At 56.2% G+C, this 26041-nt stretch overlaps 1 protein-coding gene across 2 annotated transcripts in view; it reads left to right on the forward strand.

Annotated features, from left to right (window-relative positions):
• ITPR3 (inositol 1,4,5-trisphosphate receptor, type 3) overlaps positions 1 to 26041 on the forward strand; it is a 75385-nt gene that overhangs the window by 34269 nt on the left and 15075 nt on the right. The window contains exons 4-33 of one of the 2 annotated variants that reach the window (XM_011986490.1): positions 1873 to 1959; positions 2600 to 2758; positions 2951 to 3049; positions 3396 to 3479; positions 6448 to 6594; positions 6831 to 6926; positions 7417 to 7467; positions 7651 to 7793; positions 8797 to 8896; positions 8981 to 9141; positions 9793 to 9934; positions 11096 to 11257; positions 11756 to 11928; positions 12468 to 12587; positions 12937 to 13119; positions 14284 to 14535; positions 14630 to 14774; positions 15138 to 15279; positions 16005 to 16204; positions 17549 to 17678; positions 18167 to 18224; positions 19659 to 19824; positions 20741 to 20905; positions 20988 to 21062; positions 21477 to 21602; positions 22387 to 22509; positions 22606 to 22806; positions 23859 to 24110; positions 24306 to 24431; positions 24533 to 24658. In XM_011986490.1, the coding sequence (XP_011841880.1) occupies positions 1873 to 1959; positions 2600 to 2758; positions 2951 to 3049; positions 3396 to 3479; positions 6448 to 6594; positions 6831 to 6926; positions 7417 to 7467; positions 7651 to 7793; positions 8797 to 8896; positions 8981 to 9141; positions 9793 to 9934; positions 11096 to 11257; positions 11756 to 11928; positions 12468 to 12587; positions 12937 to 13119; positions 14284 to 14535; positions 14630 to 14774; positions 15138 to 15279; positions 16005 to 16204; positions 17549 to 17678; positions 18167 to 18224; positions 19659 to 19824; positions 20741 to 20905; positions 20988 to 21062; positions 21477 to 21602; positions 22387 to 22509; positions 22606 to 22806; positions 23859 to 24110; positions 24306 to 24431; positions 24533 to 24658 (4194 nt within the window). Of the gene's footprint in view, positions 1 to 1872; positions 1960 to 2599; positions 2759 to 2950; positions 3050 to 3395; positions 3480 to 6447; positions 6595 to 6830; positions 6927 to 7416; positions 7468 to 7650; positions 7794 to 8796; positions 8897 to 8980; positions 9142 to 9792; positions 9935 to 11095; positions 11258 to 11755; positions 11929 to 12467; positions 12588 to 12918; positions 13120 to 14283; positions 14536 to 14629; positions 14775 to 15137; positions 15280 to 16004; positions 16205 to 17548; positions 17679 to 18166; positions 18225 to 19658; positions 19825 to 20740; positions 20906 to 20987; positions 21063 to 21476; positions 21603 to 22386; positions 22510 to 22605; positions 22807 to 23858; positions 24111 to 24305; positions 24432 to 24532; positions 24659 to 26041 lie in introns of both variants that reach the window. The other variant, XM_011986489.1, reaches the window with a different exon arrangement.

Raw genomic sequence — 26041 nt, forward strand, 5'->3', positions numbered from 1 at the left:
GGGAAGCCGAGGCAGGAGGATTGCTTGAGGCCAGGAGTTTGAGAGCAGCTTGGACAACATAGCAAGACCCTATCTCTACAAAAAATTAATAAACAATAAAAATAAAAAAATAAATTCCAATATGCAAGAGGTTGGTGTGAATTGCTGTGAAGGAGTGGATGTAGGGGGAGCAGGGTCCCTTCCCAGTGACTCACCAGTCTGTATAACTATGTTGTGTCAGTGGGAAGAAAGTGTCCCTTCTTCCAGGCTGGCACAGCCCTATGCCAGGTCGCATGGCTCAGAGAGTGGAATGCCGACACCACGGAGCAGTGAACAACCTGTACAGCTGTCCATGGAGTTCCCAGTGGCTTGTGGAGACAGTGGCTCTGGGGAATCCAATTTGGGAGCCCTGGATCTAGTCTTAATCTCTCCCCTTGTTTTATAGAGTTGGAGCCTGGGGCCCTTAGATGGGACTGGTCTGTCCATGGTCATCCTGTGAGTCTGCAGTACAGCCTAGATGGCCCCCAGGTCTCTGACTCACCCTGGCTTCCTCAGACATGTGGATTGTGCCATGATGCTGGGATGTGGTGGTCGCTTATGAGCCTCTTGTAGGCAGTGGCTCAGTTCACATCCTGGGCAGATCTCCGGGTCCCAGCCCCATTCCCCAAACCACAAAGAGAGTGGGAGGCTTGGGCTGTGGTCAGGAACTTTGCAGCCTGGGCCCTGGGCCTTGTTGCCCCACCCCTTGTCATACAAACCTTGCTTCCCTCTGTCCCCTTCCCCTAAGCCCCATGCCCAGAGGAGGTGGGTCTAGAATGGGGACATTGGGCTACGCCCTATAGCTGTGAACTGGGCTGGAGAGAGGGAGCTGCAGGTGGACTGCCTGAGCTCTGGTATTAATACCCCAGCTCTCTTCCTGGGGTGGGGGCTGCCACAGGCTTCCTTCCCGCTGCCGGCAGGTAGAGGCTGAGCTGGGGTTCTGGCCTGGCGGGAGGGCATTCACCTATGCAGAGCCACATAATCAGAACTGCAAGCAGTCACACAGCTACATGCTGTTGCTTTGTGGAAAGTCACATGGTCCATGGCAAGGCTATCCAGCTGCCACCTTCGCCTTGGTCTCAGTAAAGGACTGAGGAGGAGGAAAGGGCAGAGACCACTGCTCTCAGAGAGTGCCAGTCTGATGGAGGGGACAGGGCTCCTGCCCTCCAGGAACCCCTAATCTGGTGGAGGAGACAGGGCAGCTATCCTTAGGCAGCTTCCAGTCTAACAGGGGACAGAAGAGCCTAAAAAGCTGTCTCCAATGGGATGTAGACCAAATCCTCAAGGCCACCAGCATTGGATCCATCAGAGTGGGATGTGACCAGTCAGGGAGGGCTGCCTGGAGGCAGTGGGCTGAATGCATGCAGTTTTGGGAGGGAAGGTTGCAGAGGAGTAGGGGTGGTGGTGGGAGCCGGGAAATGGCACCAAGCAGCCCCTGCCAGGGTTTGGACTGGGACAGGGGTCCCGTATCTGGGGCTTCGGGAGTCTGGTGAGATGAGGGTAGGTGGTGAGACACAGCTTTAGGTTCCTGGGGGTGTAAGGGGATTGCCGGGGATGCTCAAGGTGCTGCTGGCATGCCCTCTCCAGGGGAGGTGGCTGGGGAGGTATAGGGATTTGGCTCCCTGGGCTGTGTGTGCTGTGAGACCTCAGGCTGCCTTCTGCACTCTGGGTGCAGCACTAAGAGCTGGGGCAGGGGTCCAAAGGGTCCTGGAGTCCAAGGTGACTCTGTGTGTGTGTGTGTGTGTGTGTGTGTGTGTGTGTGTGTGCATGTGTGCATGCATGTGTGGGGCTGGGGCATGTCTCCCTCTAGGAGCAGCTTCTGAGCCCACCCTTCACTTCTGTGTGTCTGCCCAGCATGCGGCCCAGATGGAGCAGAAGCAAAACGACACGGAGAACAAGAAGGTGCACGGGGATGTCGTGAAGTATGGCAGTGTGATCCAGGTGAGGCTGGCCCACCTCTCTCCCACCTGTCCCTCTCCCTGCCTAACAGGCTGGGCTGGTGCCAGGTGAGGGCTGCCAGCAGGCATTGCCCTCTGTGCATGTGTGTCCCTGGGTGAATGAGTGGCCCTGGGGCCTGTGTGGCTGTGTGTCTGACTTTGTGTGTGTCTGTTGCTGTGTGGCCTCAGTAGTCGTGCCATGGGTGTGTTTATGGCATGGTGACCATCAGCATGGAGTCTGGAGCCATGTTGTCTGGATTCAAATCTTGCCTCTGCTACTCCTAATGGTGTAACTTGGGCAAGTTACTTAACTTTCCCTGGTGCCTTGGTTTCCCCATCTGTGAAATCAGGCAGTAATAGTGCTTCCCTCTTGGATCATTGTAGGTTACTTGAGCTAATCTATGTAAAGTATTTAGAACAGCTTCTTTCTTGTGATCACCAGGGTATCCATGGGGGTGTGCCTGTTGTGTGCATGTTTGTGTGTGATTGTGGCTGTGGGTGTCGGCCTGTGTGTTTGTGACAGGTGTCTGATACTGTGTGTGCAGCCAGGGTGTGACCAAGGGTCTAGGGCATCCCCCCATATCCCCTCCCTGATGGCTGCCCCCTGGGGCCCGGTGACCTTTCCGCACCCACCTGACCCCCAGCTCCTGCACATGAAGAGCAACAAGTACCTGACGGTGAACAAGCGGCTTCCAGCCTTGCTGGAGAAGAACGCCATGCGGGTGACCCTGGATGCCACAGGCAACGAGGGTTCCTGGCTCTTCATCCAGCCCTTCTGGAAGCTGCGGAGCAATGGGGACAACGTGAGGGCAGGGCCGGGCTTGGAGGGGCCTGGTGGAACTCCAGAGGGGTTTCTGTAGGGTCTTCGGTGTGGGGACTGGATAAGGTCATGCCCATTTCTTAGAAGGGCAGACTGAGACCCGAGGGAGGCCTGGAGGTGTGGCGACAGGAGGGCCCTGCCCTTCCCACCTAACCTGTCCTGCCTGTCTGCTCAGGTGGTCGTGGGGGACAAGGTGATCCTGAATCCTGTCAACGCCGGGCAGCCTCTGCATGCCAGCAATTACGAACTCAGTGATAATGCCGGCTGCAAGGAGGTGAGGGGGTCGGGGGTCAGCCAGGCAGTGCAGGGACGTCCATGCACCCCTGGTGGTGAAGACACCCCGCTCACCACCATAGTCTCTGCCTCCAGCCCCATCTGGCCCGCTGGACAAGCTGGGCCTCATGGCTACTGCATCCGTTTCCCAACGCTGCCCTCATTCTCCACCCCACAGGCTGGTGGCCCCAAGGTAGCCGGGCTGGGGTCTGGGGACCCTGCCTGGGAGAAGACACCCTGTCCTTGTGCTATAACGGTGGCTGGGCTGCTTCTTCCTTTCAGCCCTGCTCTGGGCCCTCAGTGGCTGGGATCTGCCTGGCAACACAGGTCTCGTCACCCTTCCCCAGGTCAACTCTGTGAACTGCAACACCAGCTGGAAGATCAACCTGTTTATGCAGTTCCGGGACCACCTGGAGGAGGTGTTGAAAGGGGTAAGGACTGGGAATCCCTGCCTTGCCCAGTTGGCCACCCAGCCCTCCCCACCAGGGTCCTCTTCCTGCCTTCTCCACTCACCAGGCCTCAGGCCCTTACACTCTCCCCAGCTTTGCACCCCCCAGCCTCCCTCCACTTCCATAGGGCCCCACCCACATGGCCCTACCAGGACTGCCACTTCTCTCGTCTCTGGCCACAGCCCCCTTCTCCATCCTCCCTGGGTCCTGCCCGGTCTGTTTTCTCTCTTGTTTAAGGGGGTGTCAGTGGACTGGGGGTCTCCATCCCCCTCACCCAGAGCCTTTGAGCACCATCCTCTCCCCGACTCCTGCTGCCTGTATCCATGCCAGGCCCCCTGCCCCTTGCCCTGTGCCCTCATTGGCGAGGGAGTGAGGCTGCCCTGTCTGCTGAGTTAGGGGTCACCGCCTGTCTCCTTCCTGGTCCCAAACATGCTGATGTGAGCTCTGGGAGAGAAGGGGGGCCTGGGAAATACTGCAGTGAAGACTTCAGGAGGATCCAGGACTGAGGGCAGAGGGAGCTGTCTGGGGCCACCGGAGAGACCATTCGAGAAAACCTAAACACCAGATGTGGACGAGAGGAGAGTTCAGATGTCTCTTGGGTGGGGCTGCAGGGGATGGAACCAGCAGACGGGGTGCAGAGGGAGGGCAGGGAGGGCGGATTTGTAGAGTGTGAGGCTGTCCAGCTAGGGGAGCAGGCAGGAACATCCAGCTGTGAAACCTGTCAGAGGGACAGGTGACAGGCCCGAGAGCAGCCACCTAAGGAGGCTGCGTGTTCATGCACCTCCCTGTTCAGAAGCCTGCAGTGGCTCCCTTTGCCCTCTTCCCCTCGCTGAGCCGCTCTGTTATACTCCCCTGCCGTGCTCAGGCTGCCTCAGTCCCCCACCCTCCTCATTCTTCTTACCTCCTGGGCTGCTTCCCGTCCACCCATGCCCTGCCCCAATGCCTTCTCCCTCCCTCCCTCCCACCCTTAAGTCTGCACATCATCCACACATTAATCAAGGTCCAGCCATGCACTACCCCTCCCAGAAGCCTTCCCTAAAGTTCCAGCCCTGAATCTGTGCAGCACTTAGGAAATGAAGCATCTTGGCTGGGCGGGGTGGCTCACGCCTGTAATCCCAGCACTTTGGGAGGCCGAGGCGGGTGGATCACTTGAGATCAGGAGCTCAAGACCAGTCTGGCCAACATAGAGAAAGCCCTTCTCTACTAAAAATACAAAAATTAGCGGGGTGTGGCGGTGGGCACCTGTAATCCCAGGTACTCAGGAGGCTGAGGCAGGAGAATCACTTGAGCCTGAGAGGTGGAGGTTGCAGTGAGCCAGGATTGCACCACACTGCGCTCCAGCCTGGGCGACAGAGCGAGCCTCCATCTCAAAAAAAACAAACAAGCAAACAAACAAATAAAATGAAGCATCACTTGGGCCTCACTCTGTGGTCTACATAGGATTATTTCTGGGGAATCCGCCATGGCTCCATGGTTCCAAGGCAGCTCAGAAGCAAGGCTTTCTGGTGCTAAGTCCACTGCTTTTTTGCCCCTGCCCTGCGCTTCTGGGGCACAGAAGTCACTAGGTTCTGCCATAGTAACTGACCAATCTGGGTATCGTCATTCATTCTTGCATTCACTGCTGCATTCACTCCGCAGGTATTCACTGAATGCTTTGTGTCTAGTGTGTGTTCAGTGGAGGGAAGACAGAAAATGCCTTTAGTGATGATAGCAAGAGTGGCAGCCATGCATTGTGTGCTGGCTGGGCGGCAGGGTCTCAGCAGGAGGAAGGTGATGGAATGATGAAGGTGTAGGCCCTGGAACTGGGCCACAGATTCATGTCCCATTTGCCATTAGCTGCATGACCCTCAGCAGGATACTTACCTTCTCTATGCCTGAGTTTCTCCACCCATAAAATGGGGCTAATGATGTATTTACCCAGAGAGTTGGTGTGAGGATTGGGTGAGAAAGCTTACAAGTGCTTGCACAGTGGCTGGCACGCGGTAAGTGTGCAGTGTGACTTCATCATGCATATTATAATCCTCACAATTTCTGCAAGGAGGTCATAGTATTCCCATTTTACAGAAGAGGCAACTGAGGCTCAGACATGTTAAGGAACTTATCTGAGGTCACACAACTTTTAAGAGCAGAGGCAGGCTGGGCACAGTGGCTCACGCCTGTAATCCTAGCACTTTGGGAGGCTGAGGCGGGTGAATTGCCTGAGCTTAGGAGTTCGAGACCAGCCTGGGCAACATGGTGAAACTCCGTCTCTACCAAAAATAAAAAAATTAGCCGGGCGTGGTGGCACGCACCTGTGGTCCCAGCTATACAGGAGGCTGAGGCATGAGAATCGCTTGAACCCAGGAGGCGAAGGTTGCAGTGAGCTGAGATCGTGCCATGTACTCCAGCCTGGGTGACAGAGTGAGACTGTCTAAAAAAAAAAAAAAAAAAAAAAGCAGAGACAGGATCCAAACGTAGTATCTGTGTCCAAAGCCATGGACATGCCCTCCATGCTGCCCCTATCCAACAGGGGAGCAAAAGAAATGGGCACAACCTACCAATATTTAGGCAGAAGGGACCCTGAGAGAGGGGCAGTCATGGCCCTGGGAAGACTGAGGGGGTGAGGTCCCCCTCCTTCATGGAGAGGGTGACTGGAGATGGGCCGTTAGAGGTTAGGCAGGGTGTCTAGAGGCGCAGATAGGGAGGGAGGCGGTCCAGGGTGGGTTTGAACATGGGAAGGCCTGGGAGAGCTCTGGATTTGGGGTCTGGGATATGGGCTGAGGGCAGAGTGCCTGGGCTCTGGCTGTTTTCTAGGGGGGCTCAGCTTGCAGCCCCCTCTCTGTGTGCCAGCTCTGGAAGAGGGGCCCTGCCAGCAGCCACCCCTGTCTGAGGCAAGTGGGGCTGGGCCTTGGGTGGGTCCTTGAGCCTGGAGGGGCCGCAGCCATCCTGAGCCACACCCTGCTGCCTGCAGGGAGACGTGGTGCGGTTGTTCCATGCGGAGCAGGAGAAGTTCCTGACCTGTGACGAGTACAAGGGCAAGCTGCAGGTGTTCCTGAGAACCACACTGCGCCAGTCGGCCACCTCGGCCACCAGCTCCAATGCTCTCTGGGAGGTGGAGGTCAGAAGAGCCCTGCTTCTGGCACCCTGGACTTAGCCCTGGATGTCACCTCTCCCTCTTCCCCACCATCCTGGAGGGTGGGATATTGACCCCTACCTCCCTCTGAGCGCCTCCAGAGTCAAAAGGCCAGGGAGGGTCCAGAACCCACCTACCCAGAGATCTCCAGGCCTCCCCGGGGTCTGACTCCCCATGCCTGGCCAGTCTCTCCTTCCTGCCTCACACCTGCATGCCCCCAGGTGGTCCACCACGACCCCTGCCGTGGAGGAGCTGGGCACTGGAATGGCCTGTACCGCTTCAAGCACCTGGCCACGGGCAACTACCTGGCTGCTGAGGTGAGCGGGAGGCAGAGGGCGTCCTGGGGCTCATGTTGTGTGCATGTACACGTGGGTGTGCGGGAGCGTGTGTGCACATATCTGAATATGTGGCACATGTGCCTATGGACCCTGACTTCTTTGCACTCATGCATTTATCCAATATTATGAAATAAAGGCATGACTGTAAAGAAGCCTAATAAATATCACTGTGTTCCTACTATGTACCAGGCACTATCCTAGGCACTGGGGATACAGAGTGAGCAAAATTTCCCATGTGTCTGTAATGCACACATTTGTGTGTGTTGGGGCATTGGTGTGTATGTGTGTTCATTTGTGGTTCTATAGAGAGGGGCCATGAAGGGCTCCCCTGGAACGATATGGGCACCCCTGGGGGGTGGAGGCTGCCTGCCCAAACCCAGGGCCCTATGTAGGTGACTGTTTTGCAGTGGGTTCGTGTGGGTATAGTTTGGTGTCCAGTAGCTCCCCTGCATCTTGTATCTCTGTCCAGGAGAACCCCAGTTACAAAGGTGATGCCTCGGATCCCAAGGCAACAGGAATGGTGAGGAGCAAAGCAGGTCTCCAGTGAGGCCATGGGCCTGCCCTGGGGGTAGGCGGGGGCAGGAGAGGCTGTGAAACCCGGGGAGAGGGGCTGGAGGGAGACGGCCCCTCAGATGGGATCCCAGGTGCTTTGGGGGCTTGAAAGGAGGTAGGGCTTTCTACCTGACTTGGGGTCCTCACCCAGGGGGCCCAGGGCCGTGCAGGCCGCAGGAATGCTGGGGAGAAGATCAAGTACCGCCTGGTGGCCGTTCCTCATGGCAACGACATTGCCTCTCTCTTTGAGCTGGACCCCACCACCTTGCAGAAAACCGACTCTTTTGTGCCCCGGTGGGTATGCGCCTTGTGCCTGGGGTTGGCTGGTGGTGCCCAGGCTGGGCCCTCCCATCTCTGGGACCTCCCATCTCTGGGACTCTCTGGATTCCTCACTCCTCCTCCCTCCTGAGGTCCTTTGGCCTCTGGGTTCTCTGAAGGTCCCATCCCTCAGGGGATCCAGCTCTCAGGTCTGTTGGCGGCTGACCACCATTGCATGGCTGCCGCGTGCCCAGCGCCTGCCCCAGTTGGTCTGGGTGCTCAAGCACAGGCTACATGGCAGTTTGTCTAGGACACAGCAGCACGGGGAACCCAAACACTGGATGGGGAGGCCAGACTCTCTGGCCTTTGAGGTCCCGCCAACCCTGAGATTCTAGGACAGAACATCAAGAAACTTCTCAAGTGTCAATCCAGGCTTTGGTGTGTCCTAAGCTGTATGCCCTCAGGCTGCTACTCACTCTGCCTCCGTCATTTTAGTGGGAACATCAAGGTTCCCTATTAACAGGGCTAATGGGAGAGTTAACTGAGTCACGACATAGGCCCACAGTCCCTTCCCTGAAACTCTCGGAGGCAGATGGATTTGGTATTCAGATTGCTTTTCATTTTAGAAAGGTAAACTTGTATTTTGTAATCATAGACATTGAGTATTTCTGTGTAATGCTTGTGTTCTATGAAATGTGTGCATCTTGAAATTCAATGGGATAAATAGTTAAATAGCCTCATTTGTCCAAATGAATTTTGGTCCCAAGTGTACAAACAAGTTTTGGTTTTGGAAGCGTGGACAAGGCTGCCCGTGTTAGTGCAGTGGTCAGGACGGGGCCTGGGTGCAGGGCTAGCTCTGGCTGTTCTTCTCTGACTTCAGCTTCCTTATCTGGAGGGGCACCAGTGGCCCCTGTCCCACAGCTTTTGAGGGTGTGGAGTAGGGTGGAAACTATGGCAGTGTTGGGGAGGTAGGCCGGCAGGCAGCAGGACGCACTCCGTGGTGCACTCCCCGAGTCCCTGCCCTCCCACCCACCTGCAGGAACTCGTACGTCCGGCTGCGGCACCTCTGCACCAACACGTGGATCCAGAGCACCAATGTGCCCATTGACATCGAGGAGGAACGGCCCATCCGGCTCATGGTGCGGGTCCCTAGGGGTGGGGGTGGGGCTGGGGCCAGGGCCGGAGCTTGTTCCCAGGTGCCCTGCTGACCCCTGTCCCTGCAGCTGGGCACCTGCCCCACTAAGGAAGACAAGGAGGCCTTTGCCATTGTGTCGGTGCCTGTGTCCGAGATCCGAGACCTGGACTTTGCCAATGATGCCAGCTCCATGCTGGCCAGCGCCGTGGAGAAACTCAATGAGGGCTTCATCAGCCAGAATGACCGCAGGTGGGCTGCAGTGGCACAGAGGTTTTCTGAGTGATCTTGCCCTCCCAGGGCCTGCATTTCGTGAAGAAAGGAGTCATGAAGCAGAAGCCAGGCAAACTGGGGAGAGAGTGGGGGACTGGCCCCTGTGGGGCCCTGGCTGAGCCTGGGACCCTGGAGTTGGGTCCAGGAGTTGGGTGCCTCACAGCTCAAGTACTCCCAGAACTAACCCTATGATGGAGCTGGTTACTGTGTTGAGCCTGGTCTCAAGGCCACTTAGCCCTGCTTTACTGATGACGGGGCTGAGGCTCAGAGAGGTTACGAGACTTGCCCAGGGTCACAGAGTTAGTAAGTGGCAGAGTCAGGATGCAAATGCAGCCCCCTTCACACCAGACTCCCCGCCTTGTGCCCTGCACTTCCTTTCCAGCTTGGGATATTCTGAGATTCTGTGTCTTGGGGCCACTTCGAAATCCAGGGTGGGTGGGGCTGGGCGTGTTTGGAGAGTATTTCAGGGGAAAGCCGGGGAGAGGAGTTGTAGGCTGAGGATGGGTTTTATGCTTTGGGGGCCGCCGAGTGAACTCAGGAAAGCCATATTTTGGGAGGGACTGGCTCCCCACGAGGGGCACCTGCTGGGTGGGCATCTCACACTCGTCATCCCCGGGTACCCTCACCCAGGTTTGTCATCCAGCTGCTGGAAGACCTGGTGTTCTTTGTCAGTGATGTCCCCAACAATGGGCAGAATGTCCTGGACATCATGGTCACCAAGCCCAACCGGGAACGGCAGAAGCTGATGAGGGAGCAGAACATCCTCAAACAGGTGCGTGTGTACTCATGAGGGGACGCGGAGGGGCCGGGTGCCGGGAGAGGATGCCTTGAACTGCAGGCTCATCCTCCACTTTAACAAAAACCCGTATATATGGGGCACGACCATGTGCCAGGCACTTCCCTAAGTACCCCACATGTGTCGACGAATTTGATCCTCACTGCCTGGAGGAGGCACCGTGATTCTTACCCTGTTTTACTGGTGAGGAAGCTGAAACACAGGCCAGAGTTGCTTGGCCCAGGGTTCACAGCTAGGAAGCGGCAGACAGGATTTGAGCTCAGGATGTCGGGTCCAGAGCTGTGCTTCAAAAAAATGTTTAACAATTTTTTTATTATGAGAATCGTCAAATATTGAGAAAGTATTGGAAGAATAGTACAGGGAACAAGGTGCCTCACCATTTTGCTGCCTTGGCTTTATGTAGCTCTATTCACACATCCATGTTTCTGTCCACACATTTCAAAATAGGCAGCATTTTACACCCAAAAGTTTCAGCAGGCATCCCTATTACAATAGGGACATTGCCTTATATAACCATAGTACATGCTCACACCTAAGAAAATCACAACAATACCAAGTCCATATCACATTTCTCTAATGTTCCCAGAATGTTTTTGTAAAGCTTGTTTTTTTTTTTAAATGAGGATCCAGTTAAGGTTTTTTCATTCCATTGTGTTGCTCTGTCACTTTGCTCTCTGTTTCAGAACAATTTTTTCACCTCTCCACCCAGCCCCAACCTTTAAAACATTTTTGTAATTATGTAACATTTTACTTTGACAAGGCAGGCCTGTGTCTCATCTCTTAAGCTGTGGCCACAGCGGCCCTGCCTGCCTTTTCTCTTAGCCTCAGACCCTGAGCTGCCGAGACCCTCTGTTCTTCCCCCAGGCCCCAGATCTGAGCTGGGATTAGAATCTGCATCAGGGAGGGATGGGCTGGGGTCAGCTTCGGGATTCCAACAAGGAGTAGAGAGAGCTGGGGCTGGAATTGGGGCTGAGGATGGCTGGTCTGGGGTTGCGGTCCAGCTTAGAATCAGCTCGAAGCCGATGTCTGGGCTGGCTTTAGGGCAGAGTCAGTCGGGGCTCAGGGATGACTCCTGGGATGACTTCAGGATGCAGACAGGTGTTAGGCAATCAGTCCTCACCCTCCGTGTTCCCCCAGATCTTTGGCATTCTGAAGGCCCCGTTCCGTGAGAAGGGGGGTGAAGGTCCCCTGGTGCGGCTGGAGGAGCTGTCAGACCAGAAGAACGCCCCCTATCAGCACATGTTCCGTCTGTGCTACCGTGTGCTGCGGCATTCCCAGGAGGACTACCGCAAGAACCAGGTGTGCCACTGCCCCGCTGGCCCACTCGCTGGCTACGTGTTCCTTCCTCAGCAAGTGATTTCCTCAGGCGTACGTGCTGTGCCAGGCACTGTTTTGGGGTCTGAGGTCCGGTAGGGCACCAGACAGCAGGGCTGAGTTCATGGGAACGGGACCTGGCCCACTGCTCACAAGGGCCTTGCACTGGGTTAGATTCTGTGCTGAGCAAGGGTCCTGCTCTTTCATTCTGCACTGGGCCCGACAAGTTATGTAGCCAATCCTTCCACACAAACAAGGTCCCTGCCCTCGTGGAGGTTTCGCTCTGGTGGGAAACAGCCCACGAGCTAAATAACTACGTAATCTAAGTCACTTTTCTGCCCAGTGATGCTTCCTCTCCCGGACCTCCACCTTTCTAGGGTATTGGGTCCCTATCTCGGGGTCTGGGGGCAGTGTTCCAGAGCAGAGCTGGGCCCTGTGGCCCGCCTGTGACTCTCTGTGACCCCCAGCCTGTCTGCCCCCCAGGAGCACATCGCCAAGCAGTTTGGGATGATGCAGTCCCAGATTGGCTATGACATCTTGGCTGAGGACACCATCACTGCCCTGCTGCACAACAATCGCAAGCTCCTGGAAAAGCACATCACCAAGACCGAGGTGGAGACATTCGTCAGCCTTGTGCGCAAGAACCGGGAGCCCAGGTGGGCCCGAAGCCCCTCCCCGACCGGCGCCTGCCCCTCCCTCCTCCCTTGCCTGGGTAGAAAGTCTGCTGGTTGTGAGAATACTGAACTATTCCTGCACCTGTTGGTAACTGCCACCCCCCTGAGGCCTTAGCCTCCCTAGCCTTTCTCTGGGATCCCCCCAAATTTGGCCCACTCTAGCAACAATGGGAATGACTCCTGGTACCACTAGAGGCCCCCAAGACCTTCTCCAGTGACAAAGTCAGAACCTGTATTGAACCAGTTGTTAAATATTTTGAATATCACCTTGGCCCTTGCGCCTCCTCACCCTGTCCCCCTGAACTCCCATCTAGCCTTCCCGGACTCCAGGATGATGCCCTGGGGCTCTTCCTCCTTGGGGACCTGGGAGTCCATCCCATCCATCTCTAAGCCTTGAGAGGGAGCTAGTCCCAGGGTGGCGGTGCTGCCAGCTGGGGAAGGAGAAAGGGAAGGGTGGGCTCCGTCCTTAGAGGGACCAGCCTCTGAGACCCTCTCCCCACCCCTGGCTATCACCACCCCAGGTTCCTGGACTACCTCTCTGACCTGTGTGTGTCCAACCACATTGCCATCCCCGTCACCCAGGAGCTCATCTGCAAGTGTGTGCTGGACCCCAAGAACAGTGACATTCTCATCCAGACTGAGTGAGCCCTGCGCCCCCTGCCCGCACTTGGGCTCCACGTTGCTGGCGCCCAGCTGTCTTAGAGCTTAGGCCCTGTCTGGATTCAGGCTGGAGCTGGCATCCTTGCTCTCTGCAGCTGTGAACTCTCTGCCTCTTATGTGTCCTGCTGTGTGCCTGGCACTGTGGGGCGGGGTGGGGGAGTGGGGAAGGGGCACAGAAAAGAATGAGCCATGGACCCTGCCCTTGAGATGTATATGGTCTGTCTGGGTCCCTGTGGTGTTTGGCATTGTGCGGCCGGGTGTGCTCAGGGAGGGGTCCAGGCGTAGTGCCCTGGCCGTGGCTCCCTGTGACAGGTTGCTGGTGGTCTGCAGACTTCGGCCCGTGAAGGAGATGGCCCAATCCCACGAGTACCTGAGCATCGAGTACTCAGACGAGGAAGTGTGGCTCACGTGGACTGACAAGAATAACGAGCACCATGAGAAGAGTGTGAGGCAGCTGGCCCAGGAGGCGCGGGCCGGCAACGCCCACGACGAGAATGTGCTCAGCTACTACAGGTGCCCCGCCCCAGCTCCTCCCCCCTCTTCCTGTGCCTTTGAGCCTTCTCAATAGGCTGTTGGCCAATCCCTGCTGAGGATGAGCTCTGACAGCCTCAGGTGGGGCTCCTGCCTCCTCGGAAGAGGTGTCCCTGCTGTCACTCCCCTGCCATGCAGCCTCATTCCAGGAAGTCTGATGAAGAGGACTGTGTGCCCCCAGTAGCACTGGGTGGCGCAGCACAGGAACCAGGCTTCCAAGAAACCCAACCTGTTTCCAAACATGTGTATTATTAAAATAACCTCACCAAATTAGCTGGCCATGGTGACACACACCTGTAGTCCCAGCTACTCGGGAGGCTGAGGCATGGAAATCGCTTGAACCTGGGAGGTGGAAATTGCAGTGAGCCAAGATCACACTACTGCACTCCAGCCTGGGTTACAGAGAAAGACTATCTCAAAAAAAAAAAAGTAAAAAAAAAAAAAATCTCTTTAGACTCCATTCTTAAATGCTTGCCACATAGTAGTCCCCTTTTAAAGCACTTGTCCTGATCCCTCATTTGAGCCACATGACAACCCTTGTTGTAGCTACTATAGTTACTCCTGTTGTAAAACTGGGGAAACAGTGGCACAGAGGGGTAAAGGAACTTGCCTGAGGTTACACAGCCATCAGCAGTGAGCTATGGCCCACACCCAGGCTGTCCGGCTCCAGAGCCCCTGGGAAGTCATGTCTGTGAGGAGGAGGCAGAGGGCCTGGTATTGCCAGGGCAGCACAGAGCTTCCTACGTTCCTCATTTTTGTATCCCCTCCATCAAGGTCACACCCCTTTCACCACCTACCCACTTCCCTGTCCTCTCTCTCCCATCTTGCCCTCACCCTTCCTGGCCAAGGCTGGCTCTTCTCACCTCACTGCCCTCCCCTGTCTCTCACCCTTTCCCTCATCTCTCAGACATCCCTCTTCCCATAAAAACCTGTCCTGGCTGAGTCTTAGCCAGGAGGGGGAGAATTGCAAGTACTCGTCATCACAGACAGGTTTTCCATTCACCTTTCTAACTCAGAATTGCAGCTGGTGCATCTTTAACCTAATCCCTTTGCCATTTTACTGAGTCCTCACCAAGTCCAGTGCCCAGTGCCAGCAGCCCTGTGGCTGCCATCTGCCGTGTCCTCACCGTCCTCCCTGTCCTGCAGGTACCAGCTGAAGCTCTTTGCCCGCATGTGCTTGGACCGCCAGTACTTGGCCATCGATGAGATCTCCCAGCAGCTGGGTGTGGACCTGATTTTCCTGTGCATGGCGGACGAGATGCTGCCCTTTGACCTGCGCGCCTCCTTCTGCCACCTGATGCTGCACGTGCATGTGGACCGCGACCCCCAGGAGCTGGTCACGCCGGTCAAGTTTGCCCGTCTCTGGACTGAGATCCCCACAGCCATCACCATCAAGGAGTGAGAGGGGTGGAGGCAGGGTGGGCGGGGCAGGGGTAGAGGCTGGGGTGGGTGCATCTCAGGGACCTTCGTGCCTCATGGCCTCCACCTTCAGCTATGATTCCAACCTCAACGCGTCCCGAGATGACAAGAAGAACAAGTTTGCCAACACCATGGAGTTCGTGGAGGACTACCTCAACAATGTGGTCAGCGAGGCTGTGCCCTTTGCCAACGAGGAGAAGAACAAGCTCACTTTTGAGGTGGCTGGGGGAGTGCCCAGGGGCTGGGGTCCGTGGGGCTCTGGTTGGCCCTACACTGGCCTCAGTTTGCACCCAGGAATCGGCTGTGGGATCCCCCCACTTCCTTCTGTGTCCCCAGCCAGTGCAGGGGTACCGTATAGAAGGCTGGGATTCTCCAAGAGGCAGGCTGCTGATCCAATGCCTGGGAAATGGCTGCCTCTCCCTGCTCCGCTGTCCCTCCTGGGAACCCCGCCCTCATGATGCCCCTTTCGCCAGTCCCAGCCCGCCCTCCACGAAGTTTCCCCAGTCCCGGCCCGCCCTCCACGAAGCCCCGCCCCCGTGCACCGGCCCCTCCCACCTCACCTCGGCCCCGCCCCTCCGCAGGTGGTCAGCCTGGCGCACAACCTCATCTACTTCGGCTTCTACAGCTTCAGCGAGCTGCTGCGACTCACTCGCACACTGCTGGGCATCATCGACTGTGTGCAGGGGCCCCCGGCCATGCTGCAGGCCTATGAGGACCCCGGCGGTGAGGCCTTTGCCCGGCTTGGGCCACCCTGGCGGTCCTCAGCCTCCTTCTAGCACAGGAAGTTCCCTCAGATCAACACCTTCCCCAGCCCCGCATTCCCCCCACTCAACCTGGCTCTCCTCAAGGGGATATCTTGGGCCCAAGCCTCTCCCACCTCAGCGAGACCAGAGGGGTCCCTGCCCGGACTCCCTGGAGACGCAGGGTCTGGGGGAGTTGCCTTCCAACCCTGCTTGATCTTGAGGGGAGATAGTGAGGGAGGAGCGAGACAGCCCTGTCATTGTGTGTATGAGGAGGAGGGAGGCACAGCCTGTCTGAGGGATGAGCGAGCGGCAGCCCTGCCCTCCCAGACACTCCCAGGCTGCATAAACTCATCTAAACAAAAGGTGCCTAGAGCCTGGTACTGTTTTCAGGGCTGTCCTCCCTGCAGTGTCCCCTCAGTCCCCAGGCTGTGTAGCTGCTCTTATGGTTTCCTACAGACAATTCTCAGTCATCTCCCCACACAGCTCACCTTTGCCCTGACACCACCTCCTTTCCCCAGATTTGGCTTAAAGCTCCCCTCCTCCAGGAAGCCTTCCTGGTTTAGCCCTGACCCTTCCTTAGCAAGGCTTTGCCTGCAGCTGACACAAACAGAATGTGCACCCTCTGCCTCCCTCATCAGACCAGGGATCCCTGCTATACACCCTCTACAACCTCCTCAGCAACCTCCTGTACTCCCCGCTCCACAGGTAAGAATGTGCGGCGGTCCATCCAGGGCGTGGGGCACATGATGTCCACCATGGTGCTGAGCCGCAAGCAGTCAGTCTTCGGTGCCCCCAGCCTGCCTGCTGGGGCCAGTGCTGCTGAGCCACTGGACAGAAGCAAGTTTGAGGAGAATGAGGACATTGTGGTGATGGAGACCAAGCTGAAGATCCTGGAAATCCTTCAGGTGCCTGGGCCAGGACCACGTGGGAGATGTTGGGGATAGGGGGAGGGTAATGGGGCAGGTATAGGGAGGCTGGGCAGGGCAAACCCCTTCAGATCTCAGTATTTGGTACTGAAGGCTCCATTGGGATTGGCTGTCAGGCCCAGCAATTCCCACATTGTGGTTCTTGGGCCAGCCTCACCTGGGAGCTTGCACATTCTCGGTTGGGCGCAGTGGCTTACGCCTGTAATCCCAGCACTTGGGAAGGCCAAGATGGGAGAATTGCTTGAGCTCAGAGTTCAAGACCTGCCTGGGTGAGACCCCATCTCTATTAAAAAAATAGTAATAATGATAAATAAATGGAAAGAAAAACAGAAATGCACATTCTCGGGCCCCACCCTAGACCTATTGAGTCAGGAACACTGGAGAGTTCCTGTGGGCTGTGTTGTGACAAACCCTCCAGGTGATTCTGACGTGCACTGAAATCTAACTCAATTCTCCCATTTTACAGATGGGGAAAATAAAAGCGGGGAGGGTACTTTCCCAGGGTCACAGGGATTTTGAAGCAGAGCTAGAGATTTAAGAACCTATTTCTTGGCAAGGTGGATGCGGTCATCGCTGTTCTGGTCTCATCTGAGACTCCCCAGCCACACCCCAGGAAGGGGCTCATCCCCGAGGAGGGATGGGGATGCTTGCTTTTGCCTTGCTGTCACCAGAGGGCAGGAAGGGTAGTGCAGTGACCTCCATGGGGGACCTCTGGCGGGGAGTCAGAGTGGAGGGAGCTTCTGACTCATTCTGAGGGCTGGGCCTTCCATGTCTGCATCCTGGGGCTTGGCCAAAGGCCCTGTGCACCATGAGGCTGTGTGACTCACCCATGTCTGCAAACCCTGCATCCTCACGTCTGCCCCACAGTAGCCGCTCCTCCTCCCTCACAGGCCTCAGTTTCCCCTCCTGTGAGTATCCAGGGTCTGTTTGGCTGAGCAGGATAGGAGGACAAGAGTCAGGTTTTGGACCTGGGAGCTTCATTCCCCTTCCTGTCAGTGTCTAACCTGGGAAAGAGGGACTGAGTGGGCCGCGTGCAGGGGTGCTCACTGCCTCATGCTGAGAGGAGGCCCCCGTCCTCCATCACTGGGGCAAGAGCTGGGGAGAGGGCACCCTGGGCCTCCTTGGGGAGAGGGGTCTTGTTTTTTTTGCTGTGACATCCTGGAGCATCCCGAATGACTGTGCTGAGGACCCCGCTACCCCAAGTGCTAGAGCCTTTTTGGGGGCCCCCTGCTCCCCATAAAATAGGAAGGGCCTTCTGACCTCAGGTCAGTCCTCACCCCATCCTCACCTGACCCTTTCCTCATTCCTTCCCCTCTTCTCCAGTTCATCCTCAATGTGCGCCTGGATTACCGCATCTCCTATCTGCTGTCTGTCTTCAAGAAGGAGTTCGTGGAGGTGTTTCCCATGCAGGACAGTGGGGCTGATGGCACAGCCCCTGCCTTCGACTCTACCAGTGAGCCCCTGCCCTGCCTTCAGGCTGAGGCTGTGCGACTTCCCCAGGGATACACAGCAGTGGGGTGGAGCCAGCTCCCAAGCCCTGCTCCTTTTTCTAGTCCGCAAAGGCCTTTTCTCTCCATTGTCTCATTTAATTGCCTCAGTGAGGGGGAAGGGCAGGCACCCTTCCCTTCGTTTTCCAAATGGGGAAACTGAGGCTCACCAAAAAGCAGGGACTTGCTCAAGGTGACAACCCAATCAGAGGCTGAGCTTGACCAGGACCTGATCTCCTGACTCTCAGCCTGGATCTCTGCCCACTTTGTACTGCCCTGCAGGGAAGTAGGGGGCTGTGACTCCTCCCCTGCTTGGTTCCTTCCCAGAAAGGGGCAGGCAGAGCAGCTGCTGTGCAGCCAGTGCAGGAAAGAGGGTGGTTTCAGTATCTGCCTGTGCTCCCCTCTTTCCTGGGCTGGGCCTACCACCTGCTCCCATCTGCCCCTCTCCCCACAGCTGCCAACATGAACCTGGATCGTATCGGGGAGCAGGCGGAGGCCATGTTTGGAGTGGGGTGAGGCCAGGGTTGAGCTGCAGGGGTGTGTGGGGTTGGGAGGCTCGATACCCCCTCTTGGGCTGGTCTGGGTTCTTGGGCTGGGGGCTGGCCCTTCCCTCTGCCATTCTCTCTGCAGACCCTCACTGGGCTTTGTGCTCAGCCCCTCCCCTGCCTCCCCAGTCCCACTGATCTCGGGGGCCCTTTGGTTCCTAGTCATCCCGCCATTCTTCCACCCCTACTCAGGGCAGGTGTGCCTCTCTTGTGCAGTGGACTTGAATCAGGTAGCTGGATAGCTGGAACAACGTCCCCAGTCCCACAGGAGGGAGGAAGTGTGGGGACATGCAGCCCATCCACCCGAAGCCCTGAGGGGCTGGAGGCGGAGGCTTACTGGGGGCTTTTAGCATCTTGGGGCCAGGCTTATGCCTGGGTCTAGCAGGGCCTATAGACTGCTTTTCAGAATGGTGATTGTAAACTCATAAAATAAAGCACATAACAAGACAAAGGGAACCAATGGCTTGGAGTGACACTTATCAAAATATTGGAGAAAACAAATTAGCAGTGACAGTGATATGTGTGCCTCTTTGCTAATACGTTAAGTAGCGAGCCGCACCAGTGGGTATAATTAGTAGCATTACTTCAAGGGAGCGACGAATATAAACGATATTTTGTGATTTTAACAACTCTGAGGTGGTGTGAAAACATCTGTGATATTTATTGGTGACAGACTCACAGGTGCCACAAATATTTCCTCATTGAAGGAAATGCTGTATTTTGGTTAGAGGTTGGGAAAAATAAAGATGTAACGTTTTCTCCATCTCTGTTCATGGGCCCAGCTTCTACCCATGAATCCCTGGCATGGTGGCAGTGGGATCTGTGTTAAGAGTCCTTGCTTCTGGCTGGGCGCGGTGGCTCACGCCTGTAATCCCAGCACTTAGGGAGGCCGAGGCAGGCAGATCACTTGAGGTCAGGAGTTCGAGACCAGCCTGGCCAACATGGTGAAACCCTGTCTCTACTAAAAATAAAAACATTAGCCAGGTGTGTTGGCGCATAATGGTAATCCCAGCTACTCAGGAGGTTGAGGCAGGAGAATTATTTGAATCCGGGAGGTGGAGGTTGCAGTGAGCCGAGATCATGCCACTGGCTGCATTCCATCCTGGGCGACAGAGCAAGACTGTCTCAATAAATGAATAAATAAATAAAAGAGTTCTTGCTTCAGTTGCTTAATCAAGGGAAGTCCTGAGAGATCCCAGGAGACACGGGTCACTCCGGGGATTCAGGGGAGTGGCTGTTAAACTGCTGAGAAAGTGTCAATATTTTAAACACATTTAGACTGGCCCTGCATCTGCTGAGTGGGTGGCGGGGAGTGTGCTTGTGCCAGGGCCCCCTTACCGGCCACGGACAGCAGGGAGCGTGCCAGTCTCACCCACGCGCCCTGCGCCCTCATGTCCGCAGGAAGACAAGCAGCATGCTGGAGGTGGATGACGAGGGCGGCCGCATGTTCCTGCGCGTGCTCATCCACCTCACCATGCATGACTATGCGCCGCTGGTCTCGGGTGCCCTGCAGCTGCTCTTCAAGCACTTCAGCCAGCGCCAGGAGGCCATGCACACCTTCAAGCAGGTGACGGGACTACCTGGCCCTGGCCCTGAGCATGAGGCCTGCACCGGGCACTGGGGGACAGTAAATGATGATTACGGAGCTTACAGCTCAGGGATTAACTTGGGATGCACATTTGGGGTTTTCAGCCTTGCTGAGCTCCTAGGTGAAGACTGAATCTCCTGAGCTGGCTTAGTGCCTGCCATTTCTTACAATGTGGACAGCACTTTACAGTTTGCCAACTCTATTATGTGCACCTATGCTAAATGCTTCAAATCATGCCTAGCATGTGGACAACCCTCACTGACGTGACTGGCGTTTGCTATTGTGATGTCACGCAGTCCCAACAGCTCCCTGTGAAATATCAATACCAGTCAGTGTTGGCCTTTAAAAAATAAGTGTCTGCCATGTACCAGGCACTGAGCACTGGACTTGCATTATTGCATGGCATTCTCATAGCAGCCCTGAAGCGAGGTTACTACTCTCCCTCCCATTCCAGAGCGGGGAGAAATCCAGGCCCAGGGAGCTTTCCTCCATTGCCCACTGACCCAGAGCGAGAATGGTGGCAGTCAGACGCAGGCCTGGGCCTTCAGGGTTCAGGGCTGCCACTATGCTTTGCCCTGCGTGTTTGGGGTCTCAGTGGATGAGTGACAGACCACAGCCACTTGAGGCACTAGTCAGTGAGTAACTGAAGCCAGGTTATGTGGCAGCTCAGGGCAGGCAGTGCAGGGAGGCCTGTGGCCATCAGGGAAGGCTTCCTGGAGGTGGTGGGCTTATGGCAGAGCCAGAAACATTGAGTGGGAATTGGCTTGGTGGAGAGAGGCAGGTGGTGGCAGGTGATGCTGGGAGGGGAACCCTCGAGTAGGGAAGATGCTGGAGGTCTCTAAGTGGCATGGACCTGGAGCCCATCTCACCAGCCAGGCCCATCCTCTACCTTCAGGTTCAGCTGCTGATCTCAGCGCAGGACGTGGAGAACTACAAGGTGATCAAGTCAGAGCTGGACCGGCTGCGGACCATGGTGGAGAAGTCAGAGCTGTGGGTGGACAAGAAGGGCAGCGGCAAGGGCGAGGAGGTGGAGGCAGGCGCAGCCAAGGACAAGAAGGAGGTGAGCGGGGCTGCAGGGGGCCAGGGCAGACCTCCCTGTGAGGGCTGGGCCTGGCTGACCTCCATCCTCTCTGTGCTTCCAGCGGCCCACGGACGAGGAGGGCTTTCTGCACCCACCAGGGGAGAAAAGCAGTGAGAACTACCAGATTGTCAAGGGCGTGAGTGGCCAAGGGTCCTCGGGGTAGGGCTCTGTAGCCCCAATGGTCCTGGGGTCTCCCGCTGGCCAGGCCTCCTGTGCCTCTCCGTCGGCCAGCCACTGGCCCTCACAATAGACATCTTCCAGCCTTTGCTGCACATTAAAAACAGCCCTGCCAAGGTCCAGATGGAATTATTTTAAAGCTGAAGGAATTTCATGAAATTCCATTTTGCAGTCATATTGTTCTATTTACTTTTATGGGTGGAATTGGGTTTTTTAGTGCTTCCCTGGCCTATTGCGAGGGTCTGATTCAGCGTCCGTGACCTCCTTCCCCCTTCCTGTCCCGGGTGCCAGCTGGAACTTGTCTGTGGTGGGCCAGGCAGAGGGCAGCCTGAGAAGTAGGGAAGGGGCTCTGGCTCACCCGCCTCCCCTGCAGATCCTGGAAAGGCTGAATAAGATGTGTGGGGTCGGGGAGCAAATGAGGAAGAAGCAGCAACGGCTGCTGAAGAACATGGATGCCCACAAGGTCATGCTGGACCTGCTGCAGATCCCCTACGACAAGGTAGCTCTGACTTCTGACCTCTGACTCTCTGGGGCGGCTTCCCCCTGAACCCCGACCTCACCCGTACGCTAGGCCCTAATGCAGGCAACCTCTCCTATCCTCACCTGGCCTCTTACACTGCCCTGTTTGTTTGCAGGCATGCCTTGACCCCTGAACCCTGTCTTAGTATCACTTTTGACCCTCTACCCCTCATCCTAATCCCCTTTGACCTTGATTTAAGCGCAGCCTCATGCTGATTCTTGACCTTGACTCCCTTTTATCCCCCTCTCTAACCTAACCCTGATAATCTCAGCTTCATCTCAACCTTTGACCCTCAGCTTCCTTACCTTGACCCACATTGACCCTAACTGAACCCAACTTCTCTTTGACCCATGACATCGTGCTGGCCTTGTCCTGACCCCTGGTTTTGATTCCTCATCCTGACATCTTACGCTGACCTGTCCCCAGGCCCACCCTGGCTCCTGACTCCAATCTTCGTCTCATCTCCTCTTTTGACCCTCAGCCCCTTGCCATGACTGATCTTGATCTCAGTATGTCCCAGGCCTCACCCTGACACTGACCATGACCCTGTCACCTTGCCCCAACTCCAGCCTCATCTTGGCCATTGAGCTCCTGCCCCTCACACGTTTCCATCCTGACCTGGGGGCCCCACTTTCCCTTTACCCTGGCTTCTTCATGGTCCCAGTCCCAAGCCCGACACGCCCCTGCTCCTGTCAGAGCTCAGCTGGGGCCTCGCCTCCCTCCTTGGTGGGCCCAACACCCTCTCCCTGCCTCCTGTGCCCAGGGTGATGCCAAGATGATGGAGATCCTACGCTACACGCACCAGTTCCTGCAGAAGTTCTGTGCAGGGAACCCTGGCAACCAGGCCCTGCTGCACAAGCACCTGCACCTTTTCCTCACACCAGGGGTGAGGGTGCAGGGCTGGGAGCACCTGGACGAGGCGGGAGGTGGGAGGGTGGGGGCAGGGCCCAGAACTCTTTCTGACAGATGCCCCCCACTGCAGCTCCTGGAGGCAGAGACCATGCAACACATCTTCCTGAACAACTATCAGCTCTGCTCCGAGATCAGCGAGCCCGTGTTGCAGCACTTCGTGCACCTGCTGGCCACGCACGGGCGCCATGTGCAGTACCTGGACTTCCTGCACACCGTCATCAAGGCTGAGGGCAAGTACGTCAAGAAGTGCCAGGACATGATCATGACTGAGGTGAGGGCGGGGCTGAGGGGTGCTCAGGGATCTTGGGGTGGGGGCCCAGAGCAGAGGCTTGGCGGGAAGGCTGCAGAGTTAGAGAAGTCAGACGGTGGGTCACAAAAGGAACATTCAGCTGGTGACCATGGAGGGGACGCAGAGGGAGAAGTGAGGCTGCAGATGTGGTAGAACTCAGGCTATGGACCTGATAGAACGCAAACAGGGTCCCAGCAGCATCAGACACCCAGCAGAACTCAGACAATAGGCCAGAAAGAAATCAAGCACGCATTCCTTCACTTGTCAATTGTCTTCGTTCATTTAAAATCAGGAAGCACCCGCTACGTGCCACGGATTGTACGTGCACGGGGGACATCAGCTGTGTGCCAGCTCCTGGGGGGCACAGGCAGGGACCCCATCGTTTGTGTGCATTGCAAGGGCCCCAGTGTGTGGCGCATAGTAGGTTCTCAACAGACACCCGTTGAGTGAAGGCATGAAGGATAAAGGGCTAGGTCTAAATCTGGAACAGACGTGGTCCCTGCCCCTGAGCATCTGACAGTGTAGGCGGCAGGGGGAGAAAGGAGCAAACACTGAAGGGAGATTAGGACATCATAAACAAGACACGATGTGCTGGAACTGCTGCGCAGTGTTAATTATTAATTGCTATTATTATGTTACTGTGAATAATGCAGTCGCTGGCACGAGAGGGATGTGGTGTGTGCTCAGTGAGGAGGGTTTAAATAACCGCTGTGGGAGCCCAGGGGAGGGAGGGGGTGAGCAGGACAGGATTAGCGAGAGTTTCCTGGAGGAAGCTGCCTCTGAGATGACCCCTATGGGACTTCTTTCCAGTGGGGAGAAGCAGGGACTTTCTGGGTCCTGGGGTCAGTATCTCTGCTGGCAGAGGGCCTGAGACATCAGCTGGGAACCCCCAAATCCCAGCCAGGGGAGGATTTCCTGATTTCAAGTGGGACTCTGTGGTCAGAGTCCCAGTTTCCCCCTGGTAAGCAAAGGAGAGGAGAGCCCAGGGCCTGCTGGACCAAGAGTGTGAGACACGTGCCCCCTCCTGCCCGCAGCTGACCAATGCAGGTGACGATGTGGTCGTGTTCTACAACGATAAGGCATCGCTGGCCCACCTGCTGGACATGATGAAGGCCGCCCGCGATGGCGTGGAGGACCACAGCCCCCTCATGTACCACATTTCCCTGGTGGACCTGCTGGCTGCCTGTGCCGAGGGCAAAAACGTCTACACTGAGATCAAGTGCACCTCCCTGCTGCCGCTGGAGGACGTGGTGTCTGTGGTGACGCATGAGGACTGCATCACTGAGGTGGGGATTGGGGGACTGGGCAAGACGGCTGGAGATGGGGCGAAGGGGCGGGTAAAGCCACGGGACAGGAAGAGTGGGCAAAGCCAAGCCAGGGAATTGGGCAGGAACTGGGAGGCCAGGGGACAGGAGCAATGTGGCAGGGACAGCCCAGCCAGGCGGCCTGCTCACGCCCCTGACCTCCCGCCCGCTGCCCAGGTGAAAATGGCCTATGTGAACTTCGTGAACCACTGCTACGTGGACACGGAGGTGGAGATGAAGGAGATCTACACCAGCAACCACATCTGGACGCTCTTTGAGAACTTCACCCTGGACATGGCGCGGGTCTGTCCCCGTGTGGGGTGTGGGCAAAGCCCCCCAGGAGGGGTGGGAGTGGAGGGGCCCCATGTGAGGACCCCCCCAGGCATCCCTCTCCCCTGCCTCAGGTCTGCAGCAAGCGTGAGAAGCGCGTGGCTGACCCCGCCCTGGAGAAGTACGTGCTGAGCGTCGTGCTGGACACCATCAACGCCTTCTTCAGCTCCCCGTTCTCTGAGAACAGCACTTCCCTGCAGGTGAGCTTCTCCTCTCCCGCCACCCCAGGGCCAACTTGCCTAGCTTTTGTGAAAGGAAGGGGAGAAATAAGAATATGTCTTCATATTTGCTTATAGTACATAAAGAAGTAGCAAAAGGATACATAAGTGTATTATTTTTTTTTTTTTTTTTTTTTTTTGAGACGGAGTCTCGCTCTGTCGCCCAGGCTGGAGTGCAGTGGCGCCATACCTGCTCACTACAAGCTCTGCCTCCTGGGTTCACACCATTCTCCTGCCTCAGCCTCCCGAGTAGCTGGGATTACAGGCGCCCGCCACCATGCCCGGCTAATTTTTGTATTTTTAGTAGAGATGGGGTTTCACCATGTTAGCCAGGATGGTCTCAATCTCCTAACCTCATGATCTGCCTGCCTTGGCCTCCCAAAGTGCTGGGATTACAGGTGTCAGCCACCGTGCCCGGCCTAAGTGTATTAGTTATCTATACTGTGTTAACAAATTATCCCCAAACCTAGCAGTTTAAAACAACAAGCATATCTCAGTTTCTGTGGGCCAGGATGACAGTGGGAATGGTATCATCCAGCAGGAACTCCTAAGTCCAGTGGGTGTGGCAGATTCCAAAGTGGCAGCACTTACTCACCAAAGAAAAGGTGGATGTGCCATGCATGGGATGGCACAGCCAAAGCAGGGATCACGACAGTCTCCCTGGCAGAGATCCTTCGTGCTGGCTAGTTGATCACAGTGATCTTAGAACTGAAATAGGCAGGTAGTCTTCTGAAGGCCTAAGCAGAAGGGCTCCAGGCCAGTGTACAGAAGCCTGATTTGAATCACGAAAGATTCATGGCTCCTCAGTCAATCCCCAGATTCCCAGACTCGAGCCAGTGCTCAGCCCAGAGCCCCCTGAATGAAAGCGAGCCAGGTTCCCTTAAGGAAGGGCCCTGCTACATGACCGAGATCAAAGAAACACTGGAAGGATACAAAAGAAACCAACAAAAGGGGCTACTTAGGGGGATAGGGCTGGGGTGGCGTGGGGTAGCGTTTCTAAGACTGGGGGAAAATGCTGAGTCCTGCCTTCCCAGGAAGGGTGGTATATTTTGACACACATCGTTTGGGCCCTGGGATCCCTTTGGGACCATGGAACTCTGGTAATTGGGGTTAGCTTTCCCCATCCTTGATCAGCTCCAGGGCAGTGAGAGTGATAGGGGAGAGACTTCTTAAAGTGTTACCTTTTTTTTTTTTTGAGATGGAGTCTCACTCTGTGTCCCGGGCTGGAGTGCAGTGGCACAGCCTTGGCTCACTGCAACCCCTGCCTCCCAGGTTCAAGCAATTCTCCAGCCTCAGCCTCCCGAGTAGCTGGGATTACAGGCGTCCGCCACCACACCCGGCTAATTTTTGTATTTTTAGTAGAGA

This window comes from Mandrillus leucophaeus, unplaced genomic scaffold (genome assembly GCF_000951045.1).
Source record: "Mandrillus leucophaeus isolate KB7577 unplaced genomic scaffold, Mleu.le_1.0 Scaffold3, whole genome shotgun sequence".
Lineage (NCBI taxonomy): Eukaryota > Metazoa > Chordata > Mammalia > Primates > Cercopithecidae > Mandrillus > Mandrillus leucophaeus.